At 32.0% G+C, this 14135-nt stretch overlaps 1 protein-coding gene across 1 annotated transcript in view; it reads left to right on the top strand.

Moving 5' to 3' along the window:
* The window catches only part of LOC143251970 (uncharacterized), a 45716-nt gene that overhangs the window by 22305 nt on the left and 9276 nt on the right, over positions 1–14135 (top strand). The window contains exons 7-12 of the mRNA XM_076503390.1: positions 3007–3091; positions 5441–5608; positions 6230–6316; positions 6688–6782; positions 9029–9145; positions 9456–9516. Of these exons, the coding sequence (XP_076359505.1) occupies positions 3007–3091; positions 5441–5608; positions 6230–6316; positions 6688–6782; positions 9029–9145; positions 9456–9516 (613 nt within the window). The remainder of the gene's footprint in view (positions 1–3006; positions 3092–5440; positions 5609–6229; positions 6317–6687; positions 6783–9028; positions 9146–9455; positions 9517–14135) is intronic.

Here is a 14135-nt window from a genome sequence, read left to right as displayed (position 1 = left end):
TGTTTTAATTCTGTTTGGGTCTGTGAAATAAGTGAAATGAAATTCATTTAATTTAGGAACATTTATATGATCCTAAAAGTCACTCTTGATGACAAATTTATTGTGACATATTTATTGAAATCGTACAAATTATTTTATTTTATTATTGTAGCATTTGTGTTTCTGAACCGGAAATTATTAAAAAATGCATCGTATATTCTGGTAAACTTGTTATATAATTTATATAGTAATTCCTAGATTGCTCAGGGAATGTGTTTTGGTATTCTTATTATAAATACATTTTTGTACATAAAAATAGCAGTAAGTATGACGCTGCTTGATTTTGATGTATGACTTACAGCTAATGACCTAACATATCTTATGCGTTTGGATAATATGTAATATTAACGTCATAGTTAAAGACATAAAATACACAATTATTCAATTCGAGTGCTTTTGAAAGAGGGCCCTTATTCATTAGGGGCTCGGGTTTTTAATTTTTTTATTTTTGTCATAAATCGATTTTTTTTTAACCTACAAGTTTTCCTAACATTATTAATTAGTAACAATTGATTATCTGTTATTATTCGTCAGATTAATTGTTCGTTCATTTCTGTGTGCATTTCTTTGCTATTACTAAAACGTGAATTTCATGAAAGCCAAACATAATATAGACTATAGAGGCTTAATCTATTTTTTGATTCGATACGCTAACTGTATGTGTGTGTGTTCGTGCGCAAGGCCACACCAGGTTATCTGCTGAGTTTACCGAGGGGAATAGAACCCCTGATTTTAACAGTGGTAATCCATAGGCTTATCGCTGTGTCACCAGGGGACCTCCATCTGTAGAAGATTAGTTTCGTCGAATTTACGACTCGTCAGGGCTGCTCGAAAAAGCGAAGCAAGTTAAAAGTGTAGGACTAATATATACGGGGTGTCCCAAAAAATGTATACACACTTTGAATGATTGTAAATACAATGTTTATTAAGATATATCTAGGTTTTATAATCCAAGTTTAAGAAGACAAGTGTAGAATGTTTTGAGTTATTGCAGGTGTTCGAACTGATGACCGTTCTGATTCAGATACTGTTGATAACGCGGACAGATGGAATTGCAAACTTCACGAATCATTTCATTGAAAATTTGGATGCATTCTCTTTCAATTGCTGTTCTCAGCTCATTGCGTTCTGCAGGTTTTGTGCTATAAACCTTATCTTTGATGTATCCCCATAAAAAAGGTCCAGAGGTGAGAGGTCTGGTGAACGTGGGAGAAATTCAATAATACCTCTTCACCCAATCTATCTGTTCGGCAAAGTTTCGTCAAGATAGGTCTTCACATTATGATGGTAGTGGGGAGGTGCTCCATCTTGCTGGAAATAAAACTCCTCCTCTCAAAATTGCTTCGAATGCGTGGCACGACAGATTCTTGCAGCGAGTTTAGATAAACGAGACTAGTGATTATGTTTTTGTAAAAGAATGGTCCAATTACGCCCAACGCTGATAATCCACACCACACTGTAAACCCTGGTAAGTTTACGTAGTGTTCAACCATATGATGTGGATTCTGATGTGCCCAATAGGTGCAATTGTGGTGATTAACTGAGCCGTTTAATTTAAATCTGGCCTCATCGCTCCAGACAATGTTATTTGGAAACTGTGCGTCCTCTGCAGATTTTGCCAGGTACCACTCACAAAATTCAACTTTTCTGTCAGGATCATCGTCATTGAGAGCGTGGACTAATGCCAGAATAAAACTTTTCCAATGAACGCGCTTCAATATGTTATGGACGCTCGATTTTGGGATTCTCGTCTCACGGGTTGTTTGCAGAACAGATTTTCTTGAAGATCGGTGGAGACTTTCCAACAGCTCTGCTTCTCGTGTGGGACTGGTAGACGATCGCGGTCTTCCAGAATCCCCTTTATGGACGTCTTGAACAGTTACAATTGTTTCAAACTTATCTCTGATGTGAGTAATAGTAAGTCGTGTTGATGGATCTGTTTGAAACTCCCTTCTAAACTGTCTTTGTACTTCAGCTACGTTCCCGCACTTCCAGTAACACTTTAAGATAAATTTCCTTTCCTCAAAGCTTAGTCTTGCTTCTGTCATTACTTCAAATCAGTTGAACATGTAAGAAAAGAAAGTTTGAGTGAGTTATAATCATTCAAAGGGTGTATACGTAGTTTTAGGACACCTTGTATATTGGTTATTAGTGGTGAGAAAAGGACTTTATGTCAGAACGAAACAAACTGCTTATATTCAACCAATATTACTTAATAAGATATTACTACAATGTATTAATATATTATAATATCTACAACAGTTATGACATAATCCGTTATGGAAATAATTCAAATGTCTTATTAATCTTGAACAAACAAACAAATGAAGACTACATCGTCGCCATGGAGACAGTTTAAAACCATTCTACCAAGTGTCTTCGCTGTTCAAATCCAATCTGAAATTCTTATATTTTATTAGTATCTCTTAGAAATATGTAACTAGGAGAATTCTGGGTTCTCTTTTGAAATCTAAAAGAAAGTCTCATTATAAACCGAGCAGTTGCATTCTAAAATATAAACCTTCATTGTACAAACTCGCCCTCTAATACTTTCACATATATATTTTTAAATTCCATTATTGCTATGTTGCTAATGGATCAATGTTAAGTCCGAAAGCATATAACCCTAAAAACCTGGTTTCGGTACCAGTGGTTGGTACAACACAGATAGCCTTGATGTGTGTTTTCTTATAGCAAAGCCACATTGGGCTATCTGCTAATTTACCGACAGGAATCGACCTCCTGATTTTAGTGTTGTAAATCCGTAGACTTACCGCTGTACCAGTAGGAGACAACATTGCGTATTTGTTTGTGATTAACAATAAACAAACAAAAACATGTTAAATTAGAAATAATTATTGGTAAAATCATATAATATAATAGGTTATAATTACTTTATTTTATTGTACAGTTTTATATCTTAATCAACACACACAGTACATTCTGTATGTCGTATTGTATCTACAGGGAGACACTGAAAATTGAAGCAAAGAAAGTCATCGAAGAACATTTGTTGCCTGCATTTAAGAAGCTCGGAACTTTTATAGAAAAGGTTAGTTTATTTGGAAAAATTAATTTTTAAACATTTTTTTGGTTTAATGAAGATGCTGTGTTATGATTCTTACTTTACTGTTTCAGGTTTTATAAGATGTTTTTGAACTTCGCGCAAAGCTACTCGAGGGCTATCTTCGCTAGCCGTCCCTAATTTTGCAGTGTAAGACTAGCGGGAAGGCAGCTAGTCATCACCACCCACCATCAACTCTTGAGCTACACTTTTGCCATTGGGATTGACCATAACATTATAACGCCCCACGACTGAAAGGGCGAGCATGTTTGGTTCGACCTGGATTCGAACCCGTGACCCTCATATTACGAGTCGAACGCTTTAACCCACCTAGCCATGCCGGGCCGCAGGAAATGAGAAAAGATTTCAAACGCTTTTAACATTATTTAGTCAATGATATATGCTCCATTATTATTAATTACTTCTTGCCAACGATTCGCCAGCTTTTGAATGCTATTTCCATAAAATTCGTGGGGTCTGGAGGAAAAGAATGTAGAAAGGGTAGTTTTGACATCTTCATTTGTTTCAAGCTCTTTTCCATCAAGATAGTTCTGCAAATTTCGGAATAGATGATAATCAGATGGAGCAAGGTCTGGAGAATAAGGAGAATATGGAAGTTTTTCTCAATCCAACTCTTCAGTCTATGTAGATGTGATCCTTGCTGTATGGGACCGTGCATTATTCTGGTGTAACACAACACCTTTACGATTGATCAAAGTAGGCCTCTTTTCTTTCAGTGCAACATTCAAGCGCTCTAAGTGTTGACAATAAAAGTCTGATATAATCGTTACATTGAGTGTAAGCAACTAAAAGTGGATCACACCAGCAATATCCCACCAAACGCTTAACAAGTCTTTCCTAAGGTGGAGGTCCATTTTGGACTGTGCTTTAACCAGTGTACCTGTACTGAGCCAGTGTCTGCAGCACTGAACATTTTTTATAAAATATCTGTTTTTCATTTCCAGTCACTAATCCATGCAAAAATGGTGAGTTACGTTACAAGAGGGCAGAGAAATGCAAATGTCCACTCTTGCTCTGAGGTTGGCGTTCAAGTCATCCTGTTGAGTTTAATGATGACTTGCTGCTGGCTGCACTTGACGAAGATTGTGCTGTAACAGTTGAGAACTAGCACAGAAGCTCAATTCAATCCATTTAACAGTTCACCCAGAACGTGGAGCATCACTTAAGCTGTAGTCACCTGATCTGAAACTCGGAAACTACCTTCGACATTTTCTTTTATTTAGAGACTCCATGCCATAAACACCATGAATGTCTGATATATTTTCTGCTGCACTATTGCCTTTTTTAAACTCATAAAGAATTATATACCTAATGTTCTCCTCAGACACATCCATCTTCATAATAGTTTACAAAATATTTCAGTCATTAAAGCCATCTACAAAGACATAAATGATTATGCACTTTCTGTATTAAGTTTTCGGATATTACTTATGAGATGGCCTAATATTTGTGACTCATTGCATCTTATGTAAACTTTCAAGAACCTTTTCTATGCTTAAACTCTATTTTCTAGAACGTCTTATATTTATCCTACTTTTTTGTCTGATTCACCTTCTTTGAAATTTCACAAAATTCACTTTTCATATCTCTATGAGGGACGTAGTATAATTTTTTGTTCATGCAAACGAATTGCCACATGAACTCGTGATTGTTTTATTGCTTTTTTAAATAAAAGGCTGGGCTACGGTTGTTTAAACTTATGTTTGAGATTCATTAACGTTGCTCAAAATTATATTATCGGGTATTGTTTGTTTTGAATATTTATATATCCCGCAGTTTATTATTCTAATTTTTTTCTTTTAAATCTAGATTTGAAATATAGTAAGGCTTCTTATGAATTGTTATAAGTGTGCATTGTTGTAGGTAAACGTGTAATCGTTATTGCATAATACAGTGACAGTGCAGCTGCAGTATTTCTATATTTGGTTAGGTTAGTAATGTTTTCTGATACCATAGTAGTATAATTACAACGGTTTTGTACATATTGTTCAGTTATATCTATGGTAGCGAGGTGGTAATATGAGTATGTAGTTGTTTATGGTTTGTTGTTGTTGTTGCACACAGGCTTCACAATGAACATATGTGTTGTGCTACCTCGAGTCTCGAAAACCGATTTTTAGAATTATTAGAACACAGACTCGCTGCTGACTTTCCGTGGCCTGTTGCAACGTAACACGACAATAACAGTTCCAGTGTTTCCATATAGCTATGTAATAACTGTTATATGTATTATCACAGTACGAGTGACAATATTTCTGAAAGAGTATATAGTAACTGTTGTACAGTACCACAGTAATACATTAACAATGTTTATAGGAGTACATGGCTGCTACTCGTCCCCTTATTGCAGTCTCTAGCCTTCCGAATGGAAAGGAAATATATAAACAGTGTCTGCGGCTCCACACTACAACTGACAAGAGTCCTGAAGAAATTCATCAAATTGGACTTCAAGAAGTAGAACGGATTTCTGGAGAGATAAATGAGGTAATCGTAAATATTTTGTTAAATTGATTTTATTTATTCATTTATATGTTGGTTTTGGTTTGGAAACCCCACTTAATAACGATAAAAAACAAATATTTAAACAGCACTACTGCCTTGGAAAACTGCTGTAAGTTATACATGCTAGACAAATGATTTGTTAAAACTGACCAAAAATAAAAGTATTTTACTAGAACGATCAAAATATGATTGAATAATAAACATAGTATTTTTAACGTAAAACTCTGTGTTTAACATTTTATTAATAATGTAATTTATTTGTTCACGTGGAAAACCATTGTTTATGAATATATGTTCTTCCTTTGTACTCCCGCTATTCTTAAAAGTCTAGACATAGCTTGTGGATTATTTCTCTTGGAAGAAGAAACAGAATCTCTTTTTTAGTCAGTGAATTATTTCATAATGCATCGAAATTAGTATTATAATAAAAAAGTATGAGATACTCTGTTTTTCATATTTCATAAAAACGAAACAATGTGTTTTAATTGTTAGTTATAATTTATTGATTGTGAATTATTAAACATTTTGCTAAATTAGATATAGAGCTAGTGTATCATATTTTTCAATGTATATTAAGTTAACAGCTTGAATTCTCACTTCCAGTTAATAAAAGTGCTTGGGGCAAATTCTTCAAAGTCAGATTTCTTTCAAAATATAAGAACTGATCCCAGATTCTTCTTCGAAACAAAAGTAAGTAGTTTGTGCTGAAATGTATTGTTGAAACTCGTATTGTTCACCACGAACTTTATTCGCCAAAATGTTTCGTCGGCATTGAATATGGCTAACACAGGAGGGGTGGACGTATTATTACACATTATTTATTATTATTTAACGTAACGGATATATTGTTAAGAATAACTATTCTCAACTTACCGTAGTGTGAATGTCATACTTCAAATTAATATTTCAATTAACTAAGTTATGATACATTTTGGAGGTAGTAATTATCACTGCCAACCTGAAAGTGTTCACCGTGACAAATGGTTAGACATTTTACATTTTATGTAGCATAAGCTTGAAGTACTTGTAAAACGTTTGTTGAGATATTTTTGGTATTTCAGGAAGATCTTCTTAATGCTTACAAAGATATTGTTGACAACATCATCAGACCGAAGCTTCCATTAGTTTTCAAGAACATTCCTAAGGCCAAATTAATGTATGTATTTTAATGCGTATATTATATTTAGCACGCTTATCTCTTTTTGCTACGTTAAGCAATATGAACTTAAGATATTTGTAATGGCGTCTGTGTACGTTAAAACGTAGAAACTTGTTGTAGTTGACGCCCCCCCCAAAAAAAAGAGATTTCTTCTCCTACTTCTATTTTATTCTAAATTTAAATATTTTAAACTTTGAACCATAAATATAACGGGTAAATTAGCTCTCAAAGTTTTATTTTAGTACATATTATATATTATTAATTACAAATAAACTGGTCCTTGATTAGGATGATTTGATAAATGTGTATTAGTCTACATGAAAAGTACTATTTACCTTTGAATAATACTTGTGGACGACTCTTATAACTACATCTGACTTTTCTATGAGACGCTACACTGAATGATTTTAAAACAAATGTTTTGTGACAACTTAATTAAATGTTTAGGTCCAGGATTAATATAATAAAAACCGAAATGTTTATTGTTGTTGTTGAAAACAGTTTTGAATACGTTCGCTCTAACTTACAATGATATCTTGAAACGTGCATTGTATACGCAATTAATTAATTACATTTTTAATTTTATGTTCACTTCTTCAGGTAATATGGAATTATTGTAACCTTTGATACATTAATATATCAGCTTTCTTTTGATAATGAAACCTAAACACATTACCTGCTGGAAGTTCCATGCAACATTAATACTATAAAAAAAATACTTAAAACACTAGAAATGTGCTACCTGAAGTTTCATCCTTGGTATCTTATTTCGGGTATTAAGGTACCGTATTCTGGTACTTGCATAGATTAGAACTAAAGCCCAATCCAGTAATGACTCTCTAGCTCTTTAAATATACTGTATCAAGATTAACAGTTTCATCATTTGGATGTCATCATTGTTATGATTCTTAATGCTTAATTACAGTTATAATATCAATAGACATCTGGATATATCAAAGACGTATTTACATCTATATACCGAAATTTTATTTTAATCGAAACTTGTCATTCTTATTTACCAATACAAGCTCTGATATAACTGTAAATTATGTAATATTTATTATAGAATTAGCTTGTCTAGTTTTAATTAGTGGTTCATATTCACTGATATACTGAACATAAAATTACACAAATATACATAGAATTCACTTTTTAATTCTAATCTTATTTTATAATTAATATAAAATTACACAAATACATGTGGAATTCACTCGTTTATTCTAATCTTATTTTATAATAAATATAAAATTACACAAATACATGTGGAATTCACTCGTTTATTCTAATCTTATTTTATAATAAATATAAAATTACACAAATACATGTGGAATTCACTCGTTTATTCTAATCTTATTTTATAATAAATATAAAATTACACAAATACATGTGGAATTCACTCGTTTATTCTAATCTCATTTTATAATAAATATAAAATTACACAAATACATGTGGAATTCACTCGTTTATTCTAATCTTATTTTATAATAAATATAAAATTACACAAACACATGTGGAATTCACTCTTTTATTCTAATCTTATTTTATAATAAATATAAAATTACACAAATACATGTGGAATTCACTCTTTTATTCTAATCTTATTTTATAATAAATATAAAATTACACAAATACATGTGGAATTCACTCTTTTATTCTAATCTTATTTTATAATAAATATAAAATTACACAAACACACGTGGAATTCACTCTTTTATTCTAATCTTATTTTATAATAAATATAAAATTACACAAACACACGTGGAATTCACTCTTTTATTCTAATCTTATTTTATAATAAATATAAAATTACACAAACACACATAGAATTCACTCTTTTATTCTAATCTTATTTTATAATAAATATAAAATTACACAAACACACATAGAATTCACTCTTTTATTCTAATCTTATTTTATAATAAATATAAATTTACACAAACACACATAGAATTCACTCTTTTATTCTAATCTTATTTTATAATAAATATAAAATTAGACAAACACACATAGAATTCACTCTTTTATTCTAATCATATTTTCAAACAATGTTCGCTATGACTTTCTATCTTCCCCCGAAAATTCTAAACCTACATTAATTTTTTCTGCAATTCTAAATTTACTCAACTATATGATCGTTACAAAGATGAAAAATATAGTAGTATATTTATCTTAATGACTAATATCGTTCAACCTACCAGTTTGTTGTTCTTCTGATTTTTCGAATTATTCATTACATCTTGCAGTGTTGTTTCGATTCCTGTTTCACAAGCTGGTGGAACATTGGCTTACTATCGAGATCCATCTGAAGATGGTACTATACCAGGAAGGTTTTTCGTAAATGCTGAATCTCTGAATACCATGTGTGTTTTCATTTCCTTTATAATTTCAATGCTTAATGTACCAGTTAGTAATAAAATAGAGGCAATTATAAATATTACGAAGTATTTCAGTTAATCCAGAAAGTTGTATGTAGCAATAAAGTTATAATGATATATACTTGAAATAAAATTGTATTTAACTTTTAAGTTTTAGCTTTATAAAATGACAATATTACTTTATTTTTAACGAGTTATAATCATACACTTTATTATTGCAATGAAATTACAGTTGACTTTGTCCTACATCTATATCAATTCTTAATGTTTTGTTCATGTTTTCTTCTCAAATAAGGCCGAAATATGATATGATGACCCTATCCCTTCATGAAGGAGAACCTGGCCATCATCTCCAGGTAAGATGTACCCTTGTTTCTTAATATCGTTCTGGCTGTTAGAGTTATTAAAGTTTTTCACGAAGACGTAAAATAAATTAGTCGATTGTTTCTTCTTATTATAATATTACTTGAATTTCAACATTACTTGTTTTTGTTTGTTTGTTTTTGAATTTCGCACAAAGCTACTCGAGGGTTATCTGTGCTAGCCGTCCCTAATTTAGCAGTGTAAGACTAGAGGGAAGGCAGCTAGTCATCACCACCCACCGCCAACTCTTGGGCTACTCTTTTACCAACGAATAGTGGGATTGACCGTAACATTATAACGCCCCCATGGTTGGGAGGAGCGAGCATGTTTATTACTTGTTACTCATTGATTTATCATCCCAATTTAGCTTTGAATAATCAAAATGGACAATAATTTTATGAATTAGGACTGTTTGTCTTTAAAAAAACAAGATAGGAGCATCAAAAAGGAAAGATCACAAGGGAATAAATGTAAGAAAACTATTTCATACAAGAAAATAAATTAATGTTCTTTTGAATTATATTTATGACAAAAATTCAAAGCTAGAAGCAAAATTAAATCTCTTCGTAGTCACCATTTACATTTAACATTGAACTTTGTTTTGATATTATTTTCTGCTAATGATTCTAAAATGTATTGTTTATTTTCTTCATGATAATTGCGTTCCTTCTCACAGACACGTATACAACCTATAGAAGGTTGAAATTAAAACTTATGTCGCACATGAACACATCTGTGTTACTCTCGGCTTTATTTGCTTTGTAACTTTGAACCGATATGTTCATTTGTTTTTAAGGAAATATGTGAAACAGGAAAAATACAAAACACATGTAAATTACACAAACGTTCGATAATCTTCTAAATAAATCAGTTTACGTTTGTGGTTTGTACAATGCAGGTATCTATTAAAAATTTGACTATGAAGTTAAAACAGAACAAACGTGCAAAGTATGTGAATTGTAAAGAAAGTGAATAATATTTAGAAAACACCTATGATAGGTTTAACAGTAATAAAATATAACAAAAGTCAGTAAAATCACATATTTTTAATACTGAGTTAAAGGATTATAACTGAAATCATTAGAAGCTGAACAAATACTGTGGACAACCAATATAGTTGGTTAGTAGGAAAACATTAACGATATAACCTAGCTTCTATGTCTGTTTTACTTTCATGTTGTGCAGTGGTTCGGTGGTAATTCTCAAGGCTTATAATGCTGAGAATATGTTTCAATACCCTTGAGTACACAGCAGATGTAGTTAATTGTGTAGTTTTGTGCTTCACTGCAAAGAAAGTCTTTCATATCTCTTTATATATTAAACATTCATTTTGTAATTAAGGACGTTTATTAATATGAACAATTAAAATCGAAAAATATCTTAGCGTTAAGATTAATTCTTTAAAATTATTATTATATATTTTGTTAAGTTTTGAATCATAATTATAATACTGAATGTCATTTAGACCTGCAGAAATGCATGTGCCAACTAATTGACTAATTACTATATTTTCCTATTTCACCCAAACATTTATACACCAAATGAAATTCAGACTCTGGTGAACTCATTTTAAGAACTGTGTATCAAATTAATATAACGTTTTTTAACCTTTTCGATAACAGGGCTCGCTCGTTGTCTCTCTGAATTGTAGCAGAACATTAAAATGCGAGTATAATAAAAATTATTACGATTTACACATAAATATTCTGTAAGTTTCTTTTTTGTTTTATTGTTGTTGCTTATTTATTTGGTTGCTTTACGTGAAATTGCACAGAAGAGCTGAACGGTTGTGAATGGTCGACGTTGGTTCGTAGATTGGTGGTTGAGAAACACTGCTTCACGGTGTCATTAATAGAATACTTGTATTTATTATTGATTATTTGTTTCCACAATACATTGTTTAAGAGTACTATAAGCATTAGGTACTTATAATTTATTAATTGTTGTTGGTGCAAGAAGTTTTATTTGAGAATTTAGGGACGTCATGCAAGTGGTGAAGCTGTACAGGTTGTATGCATATTATTTAAGTTGTAGAATAAATGTGGTGCTGTACTAAACAGGTAAGTGGTTATGAAGAAATGCCAGGAAGGGTATGTCAAAGGAACTTGTATGTAAGTGCAAGTAATAATAGAGGCATTCAGAAAACGTCCACAATAACTTAAATTTTTCAGGGATACTGCCAAATCTGTATGAAATTGCATGTAAATCACTAGATCCTTATGTTAGGCTTAGGTTTTTATATAAGGAGATTGGCTGATTGTATTTGTGAGATCATTTCAGTGGGAAAAATGGAGATTTTAACAATGATGATTTGCATTTAAATAGAGCAGAAGCATACTTGTTTGCAGAGTTTGTTTGATTTGTTTTGAATTTCGTGCAAAGCTACCCGAGGGCTATCTGGGCTAGCCGCCCCATATTTTGCAGTGTAAAACTAGAGGGAAGGAAGCTAGTCATCACCACCCACCGCCAAATCTTGGGCTTTTATTAACAAATAATGGGATTGGTCGTGACCTCATAACGCACCCACGGCTGAAAGGGCGAGCATGTTTGGTGCGACTGGAGTTTGAACCCGCGACCCTCAGATTACGAGTTGAGTGTCGGAACATTTATTTTTTAATTATAATAAAGAAGTGGTTCATAGAGTAGCGAGGGAGGTACATCCGCGTGGAAGTGATCAATGTTCAACCAAGATTAGAGTTTTTTTTTCATATGGGTCTAAGGAATAATGGGTAACTAGTTTAAGATACTAATCAATTATGAAACACTTATGATATCCCGACAGTCAAAAAGGGTGCTGCAGATAAAGAACCAGATTGGATCACAAAACATGTAAATAATAAAAGTTATGAATAACATTATATATATATATATAAGAAGGTTAAATTGACTTTATTGATGGAAGTATTGGAGTATTGTATAAAATGGAGAAAATCGGTCGAACTGAAAATGAAGAAATAAAAACGCATAGAAAGAAGTTAGATAGAATTCATAAAAATCAATATTGTTTTAAATAATTAAGGATAGGCAATATGTTGGGATTGAAGTAGGAATCTTTTAGGGGATAATACAGGAAAACAAAACGCCGAATATCATTAAATAACCAGGATATAAATTCTATTACCTTTTTAAGTTGAAATACCACAGATTTATATACGTTGTCGAATATCGATGCTTTCTACTAGCAAAATGATATCACTTGAAGAACGTATATTTGTCCGTTTACTGTGTATGAATATAAAAAAGAAAAATTACGTACGCAATAATACAGTTGTATGCACAAGTGTAAGGCCCACTAAGAGTGGTTCTTAAATATACATGTTAATTTCTACGAAGATTTAACTTGTATTCCTCGACCTGAACAGACTCTGTATAGAAAGAAAAATCTGAACTTGTCGAGAAAAAATGGAAAGTTTAAAGAATGATGAAGCTTTAGGACCAGGAAAGGATTACACATGGATTTTGAAAGAGGTTGAGAATTTAATACGTAAGCCACTTGCTACTGTTTTTTTTTTTTATAAGTTGTTCAATAGTGGACAAGTTCAACAAGATTGAAAGCTGGTTACACGCTTAAGTTAAGAAAGGTTATAAGAATTATCCCAGTAATTATATTATAGGTTTATTAGTCTTACATCCTGGTGAAAAGAGTTTTTGGACGTGTAGTAAAGGATGCTTTGAAAAGTCGTTTAACAAAGATTAAAATGCTGTTGGGTAGTTAGAATGGTTTCACTAGAGTAAGCTCTTGCCTCACATATATTTGGACATTTTCTGAGAGATTACTGCTTTTTAGAAGAATACGAATGTAGATTTGGTGAATTTCGATTTTCGGAAAGCATTTGACAGGGTGCCATATAGAAGGGTTGTTTTAAATATTTGCTTCTGTATATGTAGGGGACTGGTTGTCTGATTGGATAAAAACTAGCTAGAGGGAGCAAAAATGGAGGTTTCTCTAAATAGAACCCAGTTTATATAGATTAATGTCACGAGTGGAATACCTCAAGGTTGAGCGTTAAAATCTCTGCTATTTTTGACATAAGCCAATAACATGGATGAAGGAATGGTCAATAGATTATTTAAAGTTGCTGATTACATTAAAGTTTCAAGTGTTACTGGCTGTGAGAAGGTTGCTACTGTTTTACAAACGGATTAGGATTATTTAATGAGTTGGACTAATAAATAGCAGCTCGCTTTTAATAATAATAAATGTAAAATAATACTTTAGAACTATGTGTATAATTTTGATGGGAAATATCTTAATAGTGTTATAAAAGAAAACAGAATTTTGATGCTCAGTTTAATTAATCTCTTAATAATTCAAGCTGCTAGGGGCAGGACGAACAGAGTTTTAGGCTGTGCCTACGGAAATATTGAATCCAAGTCTAAAGAGTTTATAATTTCATTGGTTAAACTACACTTGTTTTCATTCTTGGACTCCTTATCTTAATAGATATTGAATTATTGTAGGAGGTTCATAAGAGGGATAGTAGGTGATACCTGCAATGGAAAGCTGTTTAACTAGAAATGGTTAATATCTCTGATTACGTTTTTTTTTCTTAAAAAAGAAGAGTTAGAAAGGATCCCATTGAAGTCTGTAAAACTGTTAAGGAAATCCATA

This window comes from Tachypleus tridentatus, chromosome 6 (assembly GCF_004210375.1).
Source record: "Tachypleus tridentatus isolate NWPU-2018 chromosome 6, ASM421037v1, whole genome shotgun sequence".
Lineage (NCBI taxonomy): Eukaryota > Metazoa > Arthropoda > Merostomata > Xiphosura > Limulidae > Tachypleus > Tachypleus tridentatus.
The sequence above is the reverse complement of the archived record's forward strand: the minus strand, read 5'-3'. Positions and strand labels throughout refer to the sequence as shown.